The sequence below is a fragment of the Passer domesticus genome, chromosome 10 (genome assembly GCF_036417665.1).
Source record: "Passer domesticus isolate bPasDom1 chromosome 10, bPasDom1.hap1, whole genome shotgun sequence".
In the NCBI taxonomy this organism is placed as follows: domain Eukaryota; kingdom Metazoa; phylum Chordata; class Aves; order Passeriformes; family Passeridae; genus Passer; species Passer domesticus.
This window is the reverse complement of record NC_087483.1, coordinates 36,934,141-36,958,682: the sequence shown is the minus strand read 5'-3', so window position 1 is coordinate 36,958,682 and position 24,542 is coordinate 36,934,141. Positions and strand designations below refer to the sequence as shown.

Below are 24,542 nucleotides of genomic sequence, written 5' to 3'. Positions count from 1 at the left end.
GTGGACACTTGAGAAATGCACAAGAAAATGATGAATTATTAGGAATAGTGTCAGATGAGCAGCTCCAGCATGTCAGTGATGCTCCTGCAGCGTGCAGGTTGTTCTCACGTGTTCAGGGATGGAATTCCAGCCATGGTTTGAGTTTATGGATGCAAAAATGAGAATGAGAGCTCCGAGAGTTCTCATGTTCAGTCCATGCCACTGCCAGTCTGCAGTGGTTTTGTTCACCTGAGGTTACATCACAATTTCTGTTACAACTTCAGTGCCAGTTTTATACAAGTAGTTGTAATCTTAGAACTACACCAAACAGAATAGTGATGAAATATACAGATCTATATTGCAGCACAGACACCAATTACTTGCCTGATCTTCCCAAATGTATATTTTCTTTAAGATATATACATTTCCATACTTCTTCTAAATGTATATCTTATCTCCTGCATGTGCCGAGGAAATTTAACCTCAAAGACTTCTCATGTAATTAGCTGATCTTGGACTTCATATTTGTGTGTCTGTTACAATCAAGGTACAATATTTTACCTCATTGTTTAAATCACTGTGTAAAGCACAAGGAATTTGGGTGTTCAACTTAGATTCTTTATTCCTGCAGTAACTGGTGGAGGATTATTAAGAATGTTCTCATCTGTCTGCAATTAGAATTTTACATTAGCTTTGTTAATGAAATGAAAAGATGGAGGGAAGATTATATATATATATCTCCCTGTCCCAAAAATCTTAACATATCAAGAATAGGTAGAATATCATTAAATAATGACAGTGCATAATGAATATGATTTATGCAGGGTATGCACATTAATTAACTCCCATGCAGGGTACTGCAATCACCCATTTAGTCACAGGTTAAAGTAATTAAATACAGTTCTTGCTATTGGAGAGGTTCCAGACCTTGGTCCCCAAAGATGTGACATTGCATTTTCATTAACTTAACTGGTTTCATTCATAAAAAAATTAAAGAATTAATCCAATTAAAATGTATTGGAAGAATCACAATGTATTTTCCTCTTAAATCCATTTTAACATCTGTGAGAATCATGTATACTGAAGGGAAATATGAGAATTTCAAAGCCTTTTGACTTTGAAATTTAATTAAAACAATCTGGTTGAAAAATCATGCATGCTGAAAACTCAATGCCTGTGTATGGATATTTAAATTAAAAAGGTCAACAGAAGTCTTGCGAATCTGAGGACAATAGATATTGTTAAAGCTATTTTCTGGCTCTTCTTTGCCTCTTACATAAAAATTGATATTCTGAATCTCTGAGCTGCTGGCTAATTAAGCTCCAACTACTTCACAAACCACTTTTCTTTTTTCTTTTTTTTTTTTTTTTTGGGTGGGTTGGACACTGTAAAGAAGGACAGAGCTTTCTTTGTTGTCCAACAGAGGCTGGGATCAGCAGGAACTGCTGATGTTCAGCATCCCTCAGGTTCAGCCTGCGACAGCTATGGCCAGAGCGAAAAACAACTTCTGTCTGATAGTGTCTTGCCTGGAATGTTCCAAGACTGAGCAGAGGAATGGTGACACCACACGTAGCCAGCCAATGTTCCCACAGGAACAAAGGCTGTAAGTGCTAATCCACGCTTTTCTGACTGGCACACAGCTCTCCTGGGAGGAGGATGCCTGTGCACTCACTGGATAATGATGAAAACCTGTTTCAATCAATAATCTATAAAGCAAACCACCTTTCCATTCCTACAGCAGGACTCCAGCTAGGGAGAGCTTTAGCACTTCAACATTTAAACTATTCAGCCTTACTTTTAGGAAGCATTTTGTAAGGACTAGAACACTACCCCATACTGTTTCCAAACACTAGTATGTATTGTGACAGTGACAGTGACACACCAAGCAATACCCACACAAATACATTACTTCTGCACCTCCAACCATATTGTTCAGGCTGTTTCTGATGAATAAGTTCCCAGTGCTGTAGGTGGCAGCTGCTATGTGAAGTCCCCACACAGACCTTTTCCATCCTGTCACAACATTGACAAAGCACGAGTGCACCTGCAGTGCTGAGCTGAGTGTGGTGGGCTGCGTTTTCCACCAGTGGATAAAAGCAAATGTTGCCTTTTATTGGGCATCAACGCCGTTTAAATTCTGTTTTAATATTCTTTCAAATTCTGTTTGGCCACCATAACAAAGACAGAAATGTAGTGGGTATATAATTTTCTCAGCTTTTTCCTTCCTGGGAATCAAGTCCTAATAACATGGCATTGATTATAATTCAGAGGTTTTTATAACTGCAAAAGATGAAATCTCTCCTTTATTATGAAAGCAAGGATTTCAGAATTGTTTAAAAAACAGTCTAAATCCTCAGGCAATACCTGTGCATACTCATTTCCAGCACCCTTGCTTTTGTTTTGGAAATAACAGGAAACTTTCTGATAGTTGTCAGTTTTATTTTTCATCTGCACAATTGCACATGCCAATAGAAATACTATTCCAAAGTTTAGCTGCTTTAGTGCTTCATAATTACTCAAATTGTTTTCTGCTAAGACCCAAAAATTCCAGAGCATTTCCAGCCTTGAGTTTATCCTGTAAAAATAAAACACATACATATGTTTGTGCTTATCTCACATTTAACTCAAATGCTTTTACTTCTTCTTTAAAAGGAACTGCTGCAAAGAGACTGAAGGGTCTTTTCCAGTCTTTGCAGAAATCAGTGTACTGCACTGATTTTTCAGTGTTTTGTCTCATCTCAGAGACTTAAAAAGGAGGGAAAAGGCCTCAAATGTAAAAATCATACCTTCAGTTTATAGTCAAAATCATCCATTGAATCAATCAATTTTCCAGGTTCCAGTTCTCCAAGTGGAAAAGGGTAATCTGTCCCCAGAATAACTCTGTCCTGGTAATAAAAAAGAATTGTACATTTTGTAGTAACATTAAACAATACAGTTTAAATAATATGGATATTAATACTTAAAATATTATAGTAACATTAATATTATATTTTAAACTCATACATTTTAATTTTTACAGATTTTTAATTTCTTTTTAATTAACATTAAACAGTAGAGCACATGCTTTCTGGAATGTATAATGAAGTACAAGAAATTAGATGTATATATTGGACTGGTTAATTATGAAAGTGAATATGAAGATCATAACTTCCACCAGGAAAAGATCAAAGCTTGAAAACAATGACTCAAGAGTTTTTTTGATGAATTTTATTTGGAAAAAAAATGCAGGATATTTAGTAATAATTTTTGTGGTATCTAACTGAAGTTATGGTATTTTAATTCTCATAAGCAGAAAGTTGAAAATGCAAATCCCAGGCCTCTGGCATGAGTGTCTATTGCTTGAGTTAGAACTTGTTATAATGTTTAACCTCTGTTACCAGAGTTCAGTTCTGAAATAGAGTGAAGAAAAACATCATTCAGTTATTATCTGAAATGATTTTTCTTTTTGTCAAATGCTTAAAAAATTTTTTTAATCTCCACTAGATGTCACCCAAAAATCTCTGAAAGAGCCTACACAAACCTTCGCCCAAAATCTAAACAGGAGAGACACATTCTATTGTTCTCTCCTATGTTCTGTCCTGTGTTCTAATTTATTATACAAGAATTAACATACGATTAACATAGGAAAATTTATACCCTCTGTCTAATAAATCCAGTTCTGAGCACAGACTAAACAAAATAGATTTGGATGTGTGTACTTCGAAGGACCTAAATATATTCTTTTATTTATAATATTCAATACCAAGATGCTTTATTCACATAAGAAAAACAAATGTCATGTATTTTATGATAAAAAAAGAAGAACTAAAAAACATACCAGGTTTATATGAGAAAGTGGGTTTTTAGGTAAAATAGGAGAAAACATAGAATTTGTCCATCTATTTACTAAGGAAGGTCATGTAAGACACAAAGGTTTGTCTATTCTTCTTTACATCTCCTACATACTAAACCAGAAATAAATCCCACATCCTCACTGCCATAATATATATTTTTCTTTTCCTCTCTATGTGGATATATTTTTCCCTCTGTTTTAAAGTACTTTACAGCTAATAATGGGATCTATTCATTAACAGTAAAATTAAGAGCTGTAAATCAGTAAGAGAAATTTAGAAGCAGCATTCTTGCTGTGCTCCCAGTGATCCTGGGCTGCTCATTTGCACCCTTTGAGCTTCAGTTTTGTACCCATCTATAAAATTGGGGTTGCAATACCTGTCTTTAGCAACCAGCTTCAGAGAGGTGCTGTGAAGCATCTGCAGATGAATAATGCTCCCAGAATAAGGGAAGTACTGTTATATTATTCCAAACCATATCAACAAAGTCAATTTTCCCTAGAAGACTTGGAGGTCATTTCCTTAATTAGCACATTTCTTCCATTAGAGAGGTACATGGGGCTAATGATTAACCTCAGTGGACCCTGCTACTCAGCACAACTTTTTCACAGTAATAAGGACCTAAATCTGAAAATGAATCTCATAAAGCTTTAAGCATGACTTCATCCTTTTACATAAGGAAAAATTGTATTTGCCTTGAATTTTGCCCTCTCTCCTATTACCATGATGCACCTGAAAAAAAGTTCAGAATGCTGTAGTCAGTTCAGCTCCAGCTTCTGGCCAGAGAATGCTTTGCCTTTGGATGATGACTCTGGAGGAATCACCAGGGGGAAGTTTTTGCAGAGATGCACTGAATCATTTAATCCCATGTCAACCCAGTTCTTCACTTTTTATAGCCAGCAACGTTGGGGATTTTGTGTTTATTTGTATTCACCTCATGCTACCTCCTCACAGGGGGAGCAAAGGACTGCAGCGATTCTGCACTCTTACAAAATTCTTTCTCAGGAGTGTGTATAGCTGCTTCCATCCCCAATTAACCTGCACCCCAAACTAAGAAGGGATGAGATTAAATGGACACGACTCATCACAGCTGCCAGTGGATTTTAACCCTGATCAGCTCGAGGCCAGCATGCCAGAACCCCATGGTTCCCCAGGGACCCAAAGCCATGTCCAAGCACATCTTCCCTCGCACTGATCCCTTCCTGCACAGCCCTGGGCTGTTCTCTGGAGACCTGGCCTATTTCAAACCTGCAGCTCACAAAGTTACAGTGTCAGCCTCAAGACTCCATCACATTGTTTTTAGCCCAGCATTTATTAATTTTATATGTGTTACTCTGCCAACACATGTCTGCGCTGAAAGCGCTGAGATATTTGGTGTTTCTTTAAGCATTTGACTCATGGAGGGGTGTTATGTGAGAATGTCAACTTTCCTTAGAAAAAGAGGGAACTTTTTAATCTTCATGGTTATAAAGTTTGAAATCGTGATGTGAATGTTTTTGTTTTCAAGGACAAGATGCCTTAGGCTATTGAAAAGAGAAAGAAAGTTCTCCTGAGTGTAAAAAACATGTTTTTGGTATCTGACTCATGACTTTTCAGCACTGAGATTGCACCTGATGTCACATTGTTTGAGCTCAAAATACTCAGAGGAGAATTAAGGAAGACACCAACATCCTGTGCACTGGCCAAATTTATTGTGTTAAGACTCTTCATTTTAATAGTCCGTTGGCAAAATAAATAAGACACCAGAGAGGCTAATGCTGAGTGACTTTTAGATTATCAAATTACAGTCCATAATCTCTCTCTCCTCAAAATTCCAGTTGCAAAGACTAATCACAATTAAGGACCAGAGTCTATATGTAGCTTCTTAGGATGAAAAGTAGAGAAATTAAAGTGTGGTGCAAAGACAGCAGCTTTCCCACAACAGTAATAATTTAGAGCAGCCTTGAGATGCAAAACTTCTGACTTTGAAGCAGAAGTGCCCAGAGATTTGTGTGCTACACAAGTTCAGACAGAAAAAACTTCAATTCTTCAGCAATGGATTCAGCATCCTGTTGTACTTTCCCTCCTGCTTTGCTCTTGACATCTGCAGTTCAGCTTAACAGACTCAGATTACAAAAAGAATCTGTGGTCTCAGCCAGCCTGAGTCACACAGCTGCTGATTTACCAAGGTCTTTCTAACAATGGCAAAACATGTCTCCCAACATTTTAAAATGGGTAGAAGGAAACAAGTGAGTGATCTTTTCTCCTTGCAACGGCAATTTAAAATTCAAGAGCTAGACTCATACTTGTGTACTAAAACTGCCTGTACAAAGAATGAACATGGCCTGGATTTGGGGAGATTTCTCAGAAAAGGAGGTAACAGAGGCAAGTGTTGAGCTGTTACTCTATAAGCCTTTGGGTGTCTTGTAGAATGGACATGCACATCACACAGAGTAAAATTTTAAAATCTATTGTAAAAAACACCTTAAAGCCACTTGCTTTAAGCTACAGTTGATTCAAAAGATAATGCATATCAAAAACTACTGGGCTGTGGAGCGTGATGTGTTTGCTATTTAGAGGTAGGTAACAGAAATTGAAAGAAATCAGTATTGGGTGGGAGCCCTAGTATTTTATTAGTAACCCATCTGGTGCCTAAAATTAATCCCTGGCACAGAGATGGCAAATGCCACCTGAGTTAATACCCACTGATGTTATCAGAACTTTCAGGTACTAACAGCTTATTTCTTTTTTGAGTAAATTGACCTGGGTTTCATCTTACTTGTTTCTAATGGAAATGGGCTCCATGGCAGGCTTTTTGCACATTTTATGGGGCTCCTTCCATAAATCTAGTTTTGGTTCAGCGTGCTTTAACCAAAAAGATGTTGTCTTCACTTCTTAGAGCTGCAGTGTTACTGTATTGTACAAACATACACATGCACAAAAAGTTTCCATACTATTGTTTCAAGCTGTAGTTGTGCTGTCACATGGCTGATGTTCTACAAATCTTCAAATGCAAAGTTTTCCTAAAAGGCACAAGTCCTGCAGGGGAGCTGCAGGCAGAACTCCAGTCCCAAAACTACAGACTTCAGATGCAACATCAACTGAAAACCCACAGATTTTAAAGTGATACCTGAGCTCAGAGTACCACAGCAAAGAAAGCAATAGTGCTGCATTGCTATTTTTGTCTGGCCCAGGCAAGCCACTTCTGTACCAGTTCTAGAGCAGATTTATTGCAGTAACCTGCTCAGACTATTAGAAATGGGAAATGAACAGATTCTTTTTTGTAGGAAAAAACCCCAATCAGCTGAGTGGTGTTTGTGAATTTTGGTCATACAGGAGGCCCTGATGACAGCAACAACCCCATACTGTGTGAGTCTAGACACTGATGTACAGGAAATAGGACTTGTTGAGACAAGAAAATCCCTGTCAGAGCCTTCATTTCTGATTTGACATCTGGGAGCTATCTGCCTCTGGCTGCAGACACTGTGAGGTGCAGAGATCAAGGCACAAAGATGGGTATCTTGTTGATTTGCAGTGATCCATTGGAAGCTGGCATGAGGGATGCCATCTTCAATCCCTTCATGAGCATTTACTAAATGAGAAGGGATTATTTGAATGTTTTAAGATTTTTCTGTCCCATGCTGTACCTCATTTAAAAGGTTTGCTAAACTATAAAGATTTCTTTACAAACAACTAAAATACTTCTGCAAACCCATAATGTTTAATTGTCTCTCTGAGATACTCACAAAAGCTTTCCTTATTACTGATTTTTTCTGTCTATAACTTCTCAAGTGGAAATACAATTTGATTTCTTCAAGCATGCACTTGATTTGAAAATAAAGCCATTTGAAATCAGACTCCAAATTGAAGCAGTCTTTTCTTGAAGTCCAATCCTGAACAAGCTCAGAGAAGGATGGAACTAAGGTTGACAGTGCATGATTTCCTGGATTAAACCCACCATTTTAATAAATCCATAGGGTAAAAGCATTATCAATGTGGCAGAACCCCATCAATTTATTTCACTGTCTTCTTCCTTCTTTCTTCTTCTCTTCTCCTTTTGCTGTTTCCTGGAAAATTAACTGAATAATGACTCACCCACTTCTAGAAGCACTGAAACTCACCTCTCCTACTACACTTGTTAGCAGCCTTAGTGCCCCACGGTCATGGACAAGAGAGTCTGTGTAAAATGAGCCAAGGTATTTTCTTGGATCCACCTTGTTATCCATGGCACACAAGTCAGGGCGCACGTTGAAGCCATGGGAGATTCGACCCACTGTGTATGGAAAAGCTCCTCCTGCAAGAAGGAATCGTTAATAACTTTTAATAAGCTGAAAATATGTAAGAGGGGAAAAGACACCTTATCACCAAAGAGCCATAAATTTTCCTGACAGCTCTTTAGAAAGAAAGTGCTTTGCACCAGTGGTTTTTTATTCTTTTACTTTCATTAGCTTCTGTCTCTATTTTTCTCACTTTTTCACTACTGTGATGCCCAAATTCCTCCTGCTGCTTTCTTGTCCCTTTCCTTAAACCACCTGCTGCTCCCCTTCCTTTTTGTTTTCCCTTAACTGTTGTACCAGTTCAAGCCCTGCAGGCTGGAGCGTGTTCACAAAAGCAGCTGATCTGTCAGACTGTCTTCTTTGGGGTGACAGTGCTCAGCTGGTGGCAGGCTTCACGTGGTGCCCCCATTAGCTGAGATGCCAGAAAATACAACTGTGCCATGCTCAGCCAAAGAACAGGAGTTTCACATGGTACACTACTCACCTCCATGTGCAAAGCAAACTTTCAGCTTAGGGAATTTTTCAAAAATTCCTCCCATAATCATGGAGCAAATGGCCATGGTTGTTTCTGTTGGCATGCCTAAGAAGAAAAACATCTTAATTGTATAAGAGCTTTACTTTTTTAACTTCCTATTTGATTTTTAAATGTTAATTTTCTTCCATTAGCCTCGAGCCAACTGAAAAAGTGATAGTTGCAGGGTAGCTGCCAAAGGTCATGCATTATTTCCACTGGAGGGACACAGAGTTGAGCTCTAAAGGAAGACACAGGCCTGCAAGTGAAGGTGTTCTGAATTCTAAGTCCAGTTTTTAGTCCATGCCATTAGGACAGATGGGTATACAGACAGGTTGGATATATCCTGAGATACCCTGTACAGGCCTGATTCCCTTTATCCTTGCTCAAAGACAAGTCTGGAATATGCCAGGGTGTTTTCTCACCTCTGCTTGTAGGTGTCTCTTATGTGGAAAGTGGAGCAGATATGTTAAAGGATATTGCAACACAGATTTGGGGTTTGGTTACCACATGATGCCAGATCCTACAGTTTAGAACTAACCTGTCTCTCTCTTTGCTCTTGGCTGAGCTGGATGCCCAGTTAGGAAGAGAATAGGAATTTAGGTTCCTACAGCAGGCCTCAGCTTCTGAGCACACCCAACATATTTAGATTATCATGCCATTTTAAACACCCAGCTTCAGACCTGCAGCTTGAAATCAGGAACTGAGTTCCCCTCATTTATGGGGGAAACAACACCTATCCAGCTCAAAAGGCTATTTATATTAATGTTTTATCATATGCTCAGATGCAAAGCATTATTACTAAAAAAATTATTAGTAAGAAAATATTATATTTTCACTTTGTTAAGTAAATGCAATCATTTTATTCTCTTCTTAAATCTGTGTTTTTGAGCCTGATCTGATTAAGACAAACTGATATTTTTTCAAGATAATGCATTAATGATTGGGACAGCAAGATTTTCCAAGCAGAATGTGTATTGTATATATGTTGTGTATGTTTTTCAGAACTAGTAGTGCAAAACCATATAAAAAAAAGCCAGCACAAAACAAAATGCATGAGGGTAGAATCAGGTCTAAACATTTCTGGCTAGCAGAATAACCACGTTCCTGTTATTCAGTGTTATGATTTACCTATCAAATGGGGAAAAAAATGGAAACTAGGTAATATCCCACATCTACTGAGAGCTTTCAAAGTACATGTGGTTTCAGCTACAGCTGATGTAAAGTTAGATTTATTTCCTGTCTGATCAACCTGTTTCTAAGAAATAACTCAAGAAATTCTAGGAAAAAATGTTTGGTTTTGCTTACTCCTTCATTTACTCCTGTTATTTTTGAGGAGCTAGTTTCTGAGATGATTCAGTTCTTCCTTGTTATCTCCTCCTTGTATTGAGGGTAAAAGAGAATACTATATTCTGTTGCTAGTCTGAAAAATTTTAATTCTAAGTATTTAAAAGAAAAGCTGAACAAGCTTAGAAACAAATGACTGCTGGGTTTACACAACAGACTTAATCATAATACTACATTTAAAAAAAAAGAAAGTTTGACAGAAAAATTATGTAATTTTCTCTGTACTTGTACTTGGCAGCAATCTCCTGGGCATAATCCAGTTCATAAATGTAGGTTAAGCAAAATAAATATACACTTACCTATTAGCCAGGGAAACCAATATTTGGACATCCTCCCATCTATCTGCATGTCCCAGGGATGCACAAAGAGACAGCAATTTAATTTCTCAGCAGCCTGCAGCAAAAATAAAAAGTCTGAGTCTTGACTAACCATAGCAAAATGCATCTTAGATCTTAGTCATGCTTTTCAATGACCTGCAAATCTGTACTGAGCAGTAGTACTAGTAATGAAAATAGGCCCACAAGTAAGAACTATAAGCAATAGTTGGCTATATTTACTCCTCTGGGCCATATCCTGAAGTCCTCACTCAGTTTCACAGCTCTTCCTGTGACTACAGGACTGGAAGCATAGATGATAATATCTCTTAAGTGAACCATTTTATACTGCATTTTATAATGCTTTTCCAGCTATGTTTTTCAGCCATCCTGTAGAATAAAATCAGTTCAAGCAAACATTCGTTTGGTTTCATTACACATATGAGAATGAATTCCCATATTGTCTTATAGAATCATTTGAGAATGGTTTTGTAGAATTGTTCCAGCTGCATTCAGAAATTTTCATTGAGTTGCACTACATTTGTCCCCTTTGGCCCTCTGCCTGGCTTTAAACAATTAAAAAATATTCCTAATCCTTTATAAGAGTTCAAAATCTGGCTGTATTCTGATCAATAATCCACCTCTACCCAAGTACAGTAATTTTTCCAAAACTACTGACATCTTTGGAAAGGCAAACAGAAGACTAGTGTTGGATGCTGACTCTGACTGTAATTTAACTGTGTGCTTAAATTTAAATACACACTCATCAGAGTCATTCATATGCTTAACCAGGATTTAACAGCTTCATTTTGTCAGATGTATTTCTGGACATGCTCTTGTTGCTAAGGAGATTATCACACATTTGAAAAATATGGGTTTATTTACCCATACATGCATAAATAAAAGCTGCAACTTTTGGATCGTGGAGAATAATTGCCATCTACATTTGTAAACTAAGAATAGCAATTCAATAACTGGCCTGGTAGTTTGGCAAAGTTCATTATCCCATATGGCTTAATTTCATAATCTGTATTATCCAGAGATGTTTCTAAAAATGAAAGGGGTTACTTCCTACATGTGTGAAACATAAGCTGAAGTACAGTATAAGAGAGAGATCCCAGAGCAAGAGAGGGATCTCAGTAGCAGAGACATGGAGTTACTGGAGAGACTTCCAAGATGATGAAAGGACTGAGCATCTATCCTATGAGGAAATGCTGAGAGAACTGGGACTGTTTGTCCCCTAGAAGAAAAAGTTCAGTGGAGATCAGCAAATTTCAGGTTGCCCAGAGGGATTGTGGAGTTTCCATCCTTGGAGATTTTTAAAAGCCACCTGGGCATGGTCCAGGGATCTGGCTGTACATGGCCCTGCTTGAGCAGGGGCTTGGTCCAGGTGGGCCCCAGAGGCCCCTCCCAACCTCAGCCATGCTGTGATTCCATAAATGTGGGCATCTCCAAGAGCAGATGTTGGTATCTGACTGTATATTGCCATAAAAACAAGTAGTCCAGGTGCTGCACCAACAGAATTTTTGAATAAATTGAGCATGCTGCAAAACAACCTCTGTGAATCAATTCCAGGCTGACAGCTCTAATAACTTGAGAAACAGATTCAGAATGGACATTGATTAAACCCCTAATTTAGATAAATGACCACCCTCATCTGGATCTCAGGCTATTTAAGAAATGCTATCTATTAATTCATTTGATAATACATTTAGTTTGGGAATTTTGGTCCTGTTTACATAGTTCTGTGTGGTACTTTGGTGCTATCTTAGGTATCTCTGATAATCTCAGAGGAGTTTATCAGTTATTTCAATAGGATTTGATACAGTTGAACTCAAATGTGAACAGTCCAGAAAGGCTTTATTTAATGTTGCACTTATCCCCACAAATCAAGCAGGCAGATCTACAGTGAGAACCATATAATAAAACAAAATTTGTTATTCATTATCATAAAGCATGTTTCAGAATATGCTGTATCATTGCCATTATTCCTGTAAAGAATTATCATTTACAATTAAAGCTGAGTCTCTCTGATCACTAAGCAAATTAGAAGGCTCAAATGGTGATTCAATGCACTCCCAAGATATTTTTTAGACAGGTTTCCATATCACAGAATTCCCCCAAAGAAGGAAAGCAACAGCTACTCACAGCATAAATATCATACAGCTCTGGGGCATTCAGGTCCCAGTCATTGACATGAGATCCAATCTGCACTCCAGGAAATCCAAGTTCATTCACACAGCGATGCATTTCCCTCACAGCCAGCTCTGGAGCTTGCAGAGGTAACGTGCCCAGCCCGATAAACCTCTTGGGGTACTTCTTTACTGTAGCAGCCAAATCATTATTTAATATCTGAGCAAGATCTAAAGTGTCCTGAGGTTTGGCCTGGTAAGATATGAAGCAGAGCAGTACATTTAAATATAGTTCTCAAATGTTATCTCCTTTGGAAGTTATTGGATAAATGTCATTGCAAACAACTGGTAGGGTTTGAATCCAAGTTTGCTTTACAGTTCTGAATAGCTGGAGAACACTAGGGCTAAATTCTGCCTTGCTTTTAAAACCTCTGGGTACAGTTCTGCTTTTTCTCTTGAATATTGTATCAACTGCTGTTGCCTTTACTGCTGAGGATGAGTGCAATAAAGCCCAGGTTGCTGATGCACATAAGTACCTGGTCTTTTGTGTAAAGCAGTCCCCTGGTTTTGTTTATCCCCATGCAAAAACCTCAGTATATAATTTTTAGACATAGCAATGAATATTTACTCTCCTATTACTGGAGCTGAAGAAATAAAAATAAGAAATGGAAGATGCTGGAACATGTGAATTCTACAGAGAAAACTTCTCTAACATTTAGAAGGAGATAACATCCATAATTCTAATAAGGAAGTGCAATATCCATGCAATCAACCTCTGTTTTTTCCCCCCTCCCAATACATAGTTAATGGAAAACATTCCCTTAGATACCAGAATAAAATTTTGAAGGGATGTTACTAACTAGAAATTCTGAATATCAGTGGTATTATATGTGGGCTTAGCACAATAGTTCTAATTGCAGAAATCCATTTACATATAAGCACCTTGACCTGTGCACATTGCTAAATAGTCAAATCAGAATACATTGGGAACAACATTTTGCTGTGATTTATCTCCTCAGCCTGTCTTTATTTCTTTGAAGCATTCAAGATCACTACGTGGGGAACATAGGAACTTAAATTTGCTCCTGAATTTTAAGATTCAAAGCATTCTAGGTTAATGGGTCCCATGCCACATTTAAAAGAAAGTGGGACAAGGCCACAAACACATCCTTTATGTATTTTTGTTTTCCCTGAGAAAGTACTGATTGATGTCTAGCTTTCATGGAATGTGTACATATATGTCTGCCTGCTAACCATGGATTCATGTTGGATGTATTTTTTCTCTCCATTTCCAGCTGCCCCCATAAGGAATTCAGTTGTTTTATCTTTTCTCACTGGGTATGCTCCAGTGTGGAGCTTTGCCAGGACATCCTGCAGACATCTTCTCATACCTGCACTCCTTTTTTGCCTTTTCATTTTCACAGTAGAACAATTCTAGTGACTGCTTCAATTTGTAGGAAGATGCTTTTGTATTTTAAAAATGTTGCTACATATGAATCACAAAATATGTTATTTTGAACCTACCCAGTAGCTGAACATTACAGGGACTGTGGACAGGACTTGGACGGTGACTCCTGAGTAAGAAAAAGCAAATATTAATGTTTCTTCTTTTGTTGTCTGTTTTTGATAAAATGTTACAAATAAGAAAGTACTTTGGTTGAGGGGCAGCATGTAAAAGCTTTAATGATAACAAAGACTGATTGAACAGTGACATAGAGAATTTTTTTGTTAAATTAAGGATCATGGCAATAAACCTCATACTGTATCAATTTAATAGGATTCAGATATTTTTGCTAAGTAGAAAAAAGAAACTCTACCATATTCATACTAGCTAATTCTTGAAATTAGGTTTTTGATTTTAGAGGGATTTAGTATGCACATGTACAAACAATTAAAATAGCAATTTAGTATTACTCTCACATGAAGGAAGCTGACATTAAACCAACAGAATAAAGTAACTCAAGTTTACTTTGGGGTGAATTTGTCATATATATTAAATAATTAACGGAATTAGCCCAAAGATAAATAACATTATGTTAACAACAACTGTTAAACAATGTTTTCCTAAGTGTTCCCAAAGCTATAATGTGTTAGGTTTCACTCATCTTGTGTCTGGACTACTGAGGTTGTAAATATAAAAAAATCTGCCTGTTTTCAGAAATAACTTTGATGTTAAAAATAAAAATAATTAATTCCATGTTGTTTTGTTTCTGCTCAAACACAAATCTCTATTATAATATTTTGTATCACAGGTTACAGGAGTGAAAACAACAAACCTGGCAGACAAACAAAACAAACAATAAAGAGTAATTAGGACTTCACAAAATAGTTACATGCAAAATTGCTTTGTTTTGGTGATTTTTTCGGTTTGTTTGTAATATTTTTGCATATATCTTGTCATGCTTAAAAAATTTAACTTGGTTGTTAGTAGTAAAACTACTAGAACAAAAGATGGCAGAAAAAACTCCAGGAGAATGAACTCTAGGAGAACTCTAAGACAGTGACTTGCCAAAATATTTGAACGATTAAATGATTTATCCTCCTCCTCAGAAGTTTAAGTAGGAAACAAGAGAAGAAGCTGACTCAGATTGCTACAAGATCTGATTAATATTATGTACAGCAGCAATGGTTTAGGGGTAAAGATTAGGTCTGCAAAATTACATAAATACTGAATTATCCAAGTTAGATCATCCACCAATAGGGACACTTGATTAGTCTGTTGAGAACAGTATCCATTTTTCCACAACATCCATTGTATCTGCTTTCAATCCATTTTTACACTTCTGAGCAGATTTCACATAAACCTTAAAGGTACATCTCCAAGCTGACTGTTCCTAGACATTAGCTTTAAAAAGAAGAATCAGCACAGAAAAGCCTCTACTTTTTTACCCTCTTCAGAGGGTTTTACAAAGGAGAAAATAACAAGGAAAGACAGTTAGGACTAACTGATATATTCTCTCCAACAAAATTGTGATGATTTGTGTCACAGAACTGTGATGTTAATTACTTTTACAGCTTGTTTTATTGAGTTACATGGATAGCTTGCTTTATTGAGTGGATCAAGACAGAAGTATGTACATCAATTAGACCTGGGCCATATGACTGGGAGAGACTAATTGAGTCTCTCTGGTCCACTGGAGACCATTTCTTATTACTGGCAAGATTTCTTGGGCACTGCACAAACAAACCCTTTTAGTAAGCAAGTTATCTCTCTGAGTTAAAAATAATTTTCAGTGACTGATTCTAGTTTTGTTCAGCTTGGAGGCTCCTTGTATCTTTGTCCCAAAATTATGCCATGTTTGGAGGTTAAATTTTGGGTATAATCTATCTCAGCCTGTGTAAGAGAATGCAGTCTTTCAGCTAAGTAGTGACAGCTTTCTAAACCAAAAAGGAATAAATGTGGTCCATGGTCTTTATCACTAGCTGAGCAGTAAGGATGAAAGAATTAAAAATACCAAGGCCTTTTTTTCCCCCCACATAATTAATTAACTGATGCCTGTATGTCTGGAGTGCTGTAATAAAAAGGGACATTTTTAGGGCACAAGTCACCAGATGGTGCTGTAACATACAGGTTTAGATTTTTTTTTAACCAAGTGAGCACTGTTTAGTTCATGAAGAAATATTGTGATGCTGCTTTCATGATACATCTTCTTTTCTGGAGAGCTGCTGCAAAAATTTGAAAAAACAATATCCTCCTGTGTTTCCCCTTTGTCTACAACAAATATATGGGGCAGAACTGCTTTGTAGAAACTTGCCATTAGTGCTGAGGGAAATATCTGAAAGAGAGATGCCCAAAGGCTATTTATGATCCACTGTGTAGTTGAGTGATTTGGTAATCCCCAAAATCCCTGAGCTAACTCAGAGAAACATTTCAGCCTAGTCAAGGCATGACTCTATGACTCTGTGACAAGGCAGCATATTTCAGAGTTTGCAAAGGCTTTCTGGCATTCCCATTAAATGTCTAATGGTTGGAGTTTCAAATACTGCTTTTCCAGGGTGAAAATGAAGTAGATGAAAATTGTCTAAATTGTGTTTACATAAATTGCTCACTACCTGGTGGGTTCCCAAGCTAGCCTATGTTATGTGTTGCACTAAACCTCCCTAAGAAGAATAACCCAGACTATCTCCTAACACAGAATCACAGAATAATTTAGGTTGTAAAAGACCTCTAAGATCATTGATCCCAACCATGAATCCAGTTCTGCCAAGCCCACCAGTGAACCATGTCCCCAGGCACCACATCTACACATCCTTTAAATCCCTCCAGGAAAGGGGACTGCACCAGGGCTCTTCTAGGGCTTAACGACCCCCTTTAGTGAAGACATTTTTCCTAATGCCCAATCAAAACCTTCCCTGGTGCAATTTCAGGCCATTTCTTGTTTATTATTTGTCATCTTGGAGAAGACACCAACTCCCCACTGGCTACAACCTCTTTCACGTGCTTGTCAGGGGTGATAAGGTCTGAGAGGAGGAAGCAATAATCATAAAGATGCTACTTGTACTATATCTGCTCTTTTAAGCAATTCAAATGTTTGTTCCTTATGAAAAGTTGAAGATATTCAAGTTGTGTCCACCGGGAAACTGATATAGGAACTATTCAGGCCTCAATCTAAGAAAAAATAATCTTTAGTAGCATAATATTTCTCTTACAAGAGTAATTTGGAATTACAGTGTTAATAAGAACTAGCAAAAATAATTGATCTGCCTAGAAATTCCTTCCCTCATCCTCAGTCTCCCATCTTACCAAATTATTTAGTGGCTTGCCTGTAACATGATGGAAAATAAATTTGCAAATTTGACATCTGGTTAAATTTCTAAATGAGGAAAACTCCCTTTTCTGACAAAGTAATTTTACCAGTTCTCTAGACTCAGAGTCCTAGAGCAAAAACACAGAATGAGGCTGCAACATGGCTAAACAGAAAAAAGGTATTAGAAAAGGAAACGGACAAACAAGAAATCCTATGTGTAAAAAGAATGTTTTTAATATTTGTAAGAAAAATGAAAGGGCTTCCTCCTCCTTTGTGAATCATTTTAACTGGGATGTATGGTGCCATTTCAAGTCCAGGGTCAGTCATGCTTACTTTTGTCAATGAGTTCCTTAATGCCTTAAATCCCACCAAAATTTAAAAATTCTAGTGGGGAATAATTTTCTACTGAGAATGAGGAAACTTATGGGCACAGGTTCCTTCTTGGTATAAAGCATATCAGTTTCCAATTACATTCAACAGATTAAACCCAAGGAATTAGTATGCTAAAGCTTTTTTTGATATTATTGTTGAACACTTTCATATGGACTGACAGAGAAGTTGTTATTCTAAGTGAAGCACAATGATTTGAGTTCCTTCATGGAGGTACCTGACTGGTCCATCTCTTTAATCCGTACTTCTGGATCCCAGCAGTTCTCTTGAATAACTCTAAAAACCTTTCCATCCTTCATCATCTTTGCCTGTCCCTGTGAAATGACATTTTCATATATTATAAATGTGACAAAGTGGTAGCTGCTAATTTATAGTCTCTTGATATATTGTGCTCCTTACAGAAATTCAGTGGCAAAATTGTGATCTTTTATTTCTATTCAGTAGGTATTTTTAAACAGAAACTATTTTTAAAATAGATATGAATAAAACAGTAATTTGTAGTTCTGATTTAATTCTTCAGAATTATAAAAAATCCCCTTCCTTTTGCAACGTACATCACTGTACATTTATTTGGAAGAGATACCAGGTACCTTAATCCAAGTTTATCCTGAAACCAAATTTTGACCTCAAAACAATGCTCTAATTAAATCTGTGCTAAATTTTCCCTTTGGGTATATGTGTGTTCTTTTAAAGTCAATAGCATCACAATGATTCCAGTAACTACAGAAATAATTGTGTAACACAGTTAATTTCAGTCCAGTGATTTCTTACCACCAGTGATACTGAGACAAAAGGAGACCTATTGTGTTGTGTTCAGATTACGTTTTCTCCTTGGTAAGAAAAGAAAAAATTGAAGAATTTGGGAAAGAAAAGTCCCAAGTAAAACTTATACACAGTATAAACCCATGACCTGAAATAGTGTAAAACCTTTCTCATATGTCACCAATTTCCAGACTCGGGAAGTTCAAAATGTTATCAGAGTCATGAAATTTGTTCCTTTATCAGCCTGGAAACTTTGGAAATGTCATATTTGGTTGATTTGAATTGTTCAAAGAGAGGCAGTGTCAAACATGAAGGAAATTGTTACAATTAGGGGTGCCCACCAGCTGCTACAGACACACCAAGATTTCTGCTGGCACAAATGGATGAGATACAATTCACCAACACCTGCAAGCCCTGAGTATTTCTTGGTTGTTTTAATCTACTGCAGGGGTAAATGGAAAGTCAGAGGATCCCTGGTGCTGTGCACGTGGGGTGGGTCAGTGCAGTCATGCAGCAGAGGCACTGGGCAGAAAACACACTCCATCTGCAGGTAAAAACTGAAAGCCACGCAAGAAATCCCAGCAGCTATTCCTTCACTTTCCCAGTAAACAGGAGCTGAGGGCTAGGAAGTCTTCGGGCCCTTCAGGAAAGGGATTTCTCTCTCTCTCTCTCTCAAAAGGCCACTTTATTTTTCCTCACAAAATTGTTCTTATTTAGGATCCTGTCAATTTGTCTGAGGAAAAGAACCTGTTAAATCAAAATATTTACTACTAGTGTGCTCATCTGGGGGGGGGGGGGGTGTGTGTTCTGTTCCCCTCTTCTGAGAACTCAAACTGTTTTTAACCTTGAATTTGTTACTACCTTCATACATCATTCACAAATTTACTGTCCTAATGAATATTTTAAAGTCCTCCTCCACAAATCTAAGTGTGCTGCCTTGGCAACCTGTCAAGTTACTTGTTAGCTGTATCATGGGTTGTGAAAATTACTTGAAATATTACAACTACAGGGTCCTGATCCCCTGGTGAAATACTTCAGGTTCTTGTAAAACTGGTTTTCCAACTTGATGGAGAGGTTTATTGTTGCCATACACTCAGATCCATTAAGAAAAGTTTAGTGCGTTGATACAAATTGTCCAATAAAAAAATATATTTGGTGTGAGAAAAAGACACAGTAGAACCAAGCACTTTATCACATATGAATCACCTATGAATAGATCACATGGACATTACTGTTCCATTCTATTCTATACTTCTCTACTCCATCCCATCCTAAAAATTATCTAATATTTGTTTTGATTAATGTATGTGGAAATTAAGAGAGAGAGACATTTAAAAATTAAGTCCTGCAGGCTGATTTGGTTCAGCAAACGACATTTAAAATTCTGTCCTCACTAAACTACTCAGTCACACCCTAAATTGCACTTTTAAAATATGCACGTAATTATTTTCTTCCAGTTTGACCCTGGTGCTTCTTCAGAGAATGATATGGGAGACCTTTGGAGGTTTTTTTTTTAAATCTTAGGAGTTAACATCCCCAGCTCCACAAGTCTGAACAGGATTTTGTTTTGCCATTCACATTTGTCGTGCGGAATTTCCAGACAGAAGTAAGCCAGATGGAATTCTTGGCAGAGCATGTAAGGCCATTATTGACTTGCCACAAAGTTGCTCTGCAAACTATTTTTAGCACAGAATTTTAGCATCAGACCTGTAACAAAATTACCAGAAATGCATCCAATCCCTGTCTCCTTCCTGCAGCTGCCATGTATCCCAAAATCTGTGGCATCCATGCTTTGGTTTTGCAGGTGGCTTGTTCTTGTTTATTGAAATATCAGTTCCTTTTGGGTTTGCTTCTCATACAGATGCATCTAACTCAACCCAAATCTGTGTGTAATCTGCTTTAGTCTGACCTATCTTGTTGGAAAGACTTTCTCAGAGCTATCCATTCCAAGTGTTAAAGTGAGACGATAAAGAAGAGTGGATGCTGGTTCATACAAGAGAGTGTGAGTTTCATCTTCCAAGCAAAAGGTTCAGCTGAGGCATATTAGGACTTGGCCTGGTACTACTGCATGGGAAATAGACCTCTAGAGAAATCTGTATCAAAGACAGAACCAATCTTATTGCCATTTTGCTTCTCAATAGGTCTCCTGTGAGTTTCTACTCCTGATGACGACACAAGATCAGCTCTGAGCACCAAAGAGCCCAAACCTTGCAGTGATGATCCAGCTGTACCCATCCACCGTATCCATATCTCTGTGGAGGAAAGAAGAGAAACCCAGGGCTGGTTAGCTCTCTGCAGTAGTAATAACAATAATAATAATAACAATAATGATTGCAGTTCTTACAAGAATACCTCATTCAGGAGAAACACTTACACGTGCTGAGCTTTGAGCCAGCTGACATCAGCAGAAGTGCTGAAGAGTAGCTGGACTGGACTAATGGTGTTTGTAGAGCTGGAATTTTAGTTTCCAGTTCAACAACATTCTTAAATAACTGCTTTAGAAATGCTTAAAGTTGCTGACTACATTGAGGTTCCAACTGAAATAATTTTGACACTGAAAATATTAAATTAAGCATCTGGCAGTGTGAAAATTGAGACAACAACTTTCCAATCTGTGATCAGTTAATCATTAGCACAAAGACGCATTGATTCCACTTTTCAGCTTCCATGACTCAGCAGCAGGAGTGAAGGTCAGCCTCCTGTCTATTAATATTTAAACAGGGAAGAGAAGCTAAAAAGGAGAACCTCAGATGCTCATTGATTCTTTCAGAGAGATTCAGAATTGTTCAGGCAAAAAATGCAAAATCTACACAAGATGCTGATTTCCTTTTACTTTCATAAATTATCAATTAGAAAGGAATGAACTCTTGAAATCTCTGAGTGAAAACAATGCTCATAATTCCCATTTCTCCAAAAAAAAGAAACATTAAAAATGAAACTAAGTAAGAGCAGGCATTTGTTTTGCTGAAGTGTAAACGATTTGGACACAGTCCTGAATTTCCTGTGATACCAAATCATCACTTAGTGCCACTGTGAGCTCTCCAATGTGGGTGTGAAGAGCCAAACCTCCTGAGCTCAGCCAGAGATGCAGTCACTGAGGCTGTGTGCTCTGTTTAACTTTGCAACCATGTAAATTATATTTAAATGTATACATTTATAGGTTTATACACATGTAAAAATACTGAAATTTTGGGTAAGTTTAATGAGTGAGAACTAATGAGAACTTTAAACTAGATCCATGCTAGTTGCAGTTGTAAGTTGAGCAGAAAACAAGTACCTGAAATGGCTACTGAAGGAGCCCACATTTTCAATAGAGAAATTCACTGGTTTTCAACTTATTTTATTCTTTCTTCCCCTCAGGTATTAGTTATTGACAGTCCATATCTGGCTTTTCTGTGATTTTCTATACTCGTGATATTTTCCTAGGCTGTTAAATCAGTATACTGGCAATAGAATTTTCTAGTTTGAAGGCCCAGTATTTACAAAGCTGGAAACAAGAAAGAGAAGTTTAGCACTAAATAAATGTGTGCATGTTAAGATGCCTCATTGGTTTTCCTTGCATGATCTGTGTTAATGGCTTGAATTTCCACAGGACTCCAGGGAATTCTGAGAGTTGTTTTCTACTCTGAGCCCATTAATAAACCATTGAATCGCTCAGAACAGAGGGGAAAAAACCTAGCAGGTGGAAATTAAATTTTAAAAATTTGGTATTTGCCTGTTTATCTCTGTTTAAAGAAATGCAATGCACACAGTGTTTAACATTAGTGATTTTAGTCTTTATGTACATCTGTGAACATCAAGGAATTCTTGGGGTCATTTTATCTCAGTGAACTTATTGCCCTTTTAAAATACTCACAGACAAAAATATTTAATTAAAAAAAAACAAACAACCATATAACATGAGAATGAAGGAATTCTATAGGTGTTTTTTATGAAGCTATTGCAGAAAGACAAAAAGCAAGGTTGCAAAAGCAACCTGTCTTTCTAGTATAGATATTTAAACTCCTATCCATTTAAAACAGACATAATTATTCTAAAAGTATCTGTATCCTCACCTACATTATCCAGTGTATATGTTTTTCATCAGGAGCTGTAATAGTTCAAATAGATATTTATAAAAACCTTCCTAGCCAAACAAGGAAACAAACATTCCTCTCCAGGAGGTTTTGTGCATAATGATGTTATTTTTCACAACTAATGAAGAAATAATCCTATATATGTTTTCAATGCCAGGTTTTCTTATGATTTTTTTCTTCTAATATGCTGTTTACATTTCCCAGCTGCTCTCTCTCTAATATTGACTGAAACTGGACTGCTTAAAATCACAGAAACCCAGAGCTAATATATATGAAATCCTTTCACACTGATTACATTAAAACCTAAATGACATTTTTCATTCTAAAATGCATTTCACAGGAAAATGAAAAATATTATGGACAAGAATAAATTTATGACATTGAATAATAACAACAATAACAACAACAACAACAAGTTAACAGAAATTCATGTATAGCTTCAGTGTTCTGACAACTGAGATTTTCTATTTTAAATACAACAGGCTACTTTTTTCCAGTAACTGAAACAATAACAGATATTACTAAAATTATCATCATCAATTAGCTGTATTTAGAGTGACCCCACTCCCACTGAAGTTAATGATTTCATGCCTGTGGGTATAATGATGTGAATGAATTTGTCTTAGTTAACATTAATTTTGTCTAATATTTGATTATTTATTTTATTTGAAACAAAATTTAATACCATTTAGGAATGGAACAGAACAGCTGTCTGTCAAGAAAGTGGAATTTATAACTATTATCCAAAAATTTTGTGACTCAAAAAACTCAAGGAAAACTTTAAGAATTGCTTCAGAATAAATAAAAAATGGGAAACAGAGCCCAGTTTTACATCTCCTTCTGACTGGACTCTTGCTTTTCAAAGTAGTGCAATACAAATATTTTATAGTTGGAAAAATATCCCAAATTAGACAAAAACCTCAAGATATTTACCCCAAAACCCTTCATTCATTTTTCTTTCCAAAATCACATTGGTAGAAATGGTGGCTGATAACGTAAGGCACTGAATATCTAAACTCTTATTACCTTTTTCAGGGCAGGCCATTCCTTAGGCAGAATGTGGCTATGAATATCAATTTTCATGTTTGAAGTGCCAGAGGAGAAATACTCCTTCAGTGCTAATGTTTTGTGTGTCAGTGCTGCTATCCCTGCTGTCCCTGGGTCACAGGTTGTTCACTTTGGCTGCTGTCCAGATCCACCTGCTGTCCTATCAGGGGAATGGGGTACAGTGGCCAACCAGGGAGCCTAATTCCAGAGGAGTGGCTCTTCAAAAGAACAAAGAGTTTGAGCAGAACGTCCCGAGGGCAAAGGGAAAATACTTGAGCAGCTGACCGAGGGCAAAGGGAAAATACTTGTTTATATCGGCACTATGAAGGGATTTATTTTACATAGCAGCTAAAATGTCAAAAATAAGTCAATAAAATTGAGTCAGTATAAATGTATTAAGCATGGTGACTTGAATTTCCTCCTTTCTCCCTCTTAGCTTGTGAAATTATTTGTAGAGGGCACATAATATACCCTTGGGAAAGTCAGACATCCTCATCTATTCTCTTTTTTTTCTTTTACATTTTCTTTAAAGTTATATTAAACTTTAAAGTTTAAAAATACTCCAAAATATTGAATTTTAGCGAAATCTATGCTCTGCATTTTATATTCCCCCTCCTCATCATTGGTTCACTCAGGATATTTACACAAACACTGCATAATGGTGCAGCATCTTACAGCCTCTCAAGATGCCTCCATTATACAGTAATACATAGATGTATTTCAAATATAACAGATTTTGCATCCTAAGTTAAGCGTAACTGGAGCTATTTCAGATTTCCTGTGAAACTACATCTCATCTTTTGCCCTTTACTCAATATAGAATTACACTTTGCTTAAGATACCCTTGCTCTTTATTTGTGCTGTATTTTTGTCCGTAATTTATTCCCCCTGTAGTTTTATTTCAGTATATGTTACTCACACAACGTCCTCTTGTGAGTGTTTGTTAACACTCACATTCCCTGTTTAGTTTTTTTGGTGAAAAATGCTGATTTTTTTTCCCCCAAACCCAAATGCTGTTGTGAATCTTGGAACTTGAAATAAAGCATCTTGAAAAATAAGCGTATTGGTCCATTTTGTTTTATCCTTTCCTGACTTCTCTGTTTTATTTGGGCCTGAAAAAAACCCCCCAGACTCTTGTATTTCCCTACTT

At 37.0% G+C, this 24,542-nt stretch overlaps 1 protein-coding gene across 8 annotated transcripts in view; it reads right to left on the bottom strand.

Moving 5' to 3' along the window:
• Positions 1 to 1,816: 1,816 nt before the first annotated feature.
• ACMSD (aminocarboxymuconate semialdehyde decarboxylase) overlaps positions 1,817 to 24,542 on the bottom strand; it is a 38,611-nt gene continuing 15,885 nt past the window's right edge. For 3 of the 8 annotated variants that reach the window (XM_064435235.1, XM_064435239.1, XM_064435238.1), the window contains 9 exons: positions 20,477 to 20,521; positions 17,725 to 17,821; positions 13,894 to 13,943; positions 12,386 to 12,622; positions 10,223 to 10,316; positions 8,550 to 8,645; positions 7,910 to 8,082; positions 2,766 to 2,864; positions 1,817 to 2,554 (listed from right to left, as the gene is read on the bottom strand). In XM_064435235.1, coding sequence (XP_064291305.1) covers positions 2,492 to 2,554; positions 2,766 to 2,864; positions 7,910 to 8,082; positions 8,550 to 8,645; positions 10,223 to 10,316; positions 12,386 to 12,622; positions 13,894 to 13,943; positions 17,725 to 17,809 — 897 coding nt within the window. In that variant the 5' untranslated portion in view covers positions 17,810 to 17,821; positions 20,477 to 20,521 and the 3' untranslated portion in view covers positions 1,817 to 2,491. Of the gene's footprint in view, positions 2,555 to 2,765; positions 2,865 to 7,909; positions 8,083 to 8,549; positions 8,646 to 10,222; positions 10,317 to 12,385; positions 12,623 to 13,893; positions 13,944 to 17,724; positions 17,822 to 20,476; positions 20,522 to 21,546; positions 21,739 to 23,371; positions 23,534 to 24,542 lie in introns of those variants that run through there. The other 5 variants (XM_064435241.1, XM_064435242.1, XM_064435234.1 and 2 more) reach the window with 4 other exon arrangements.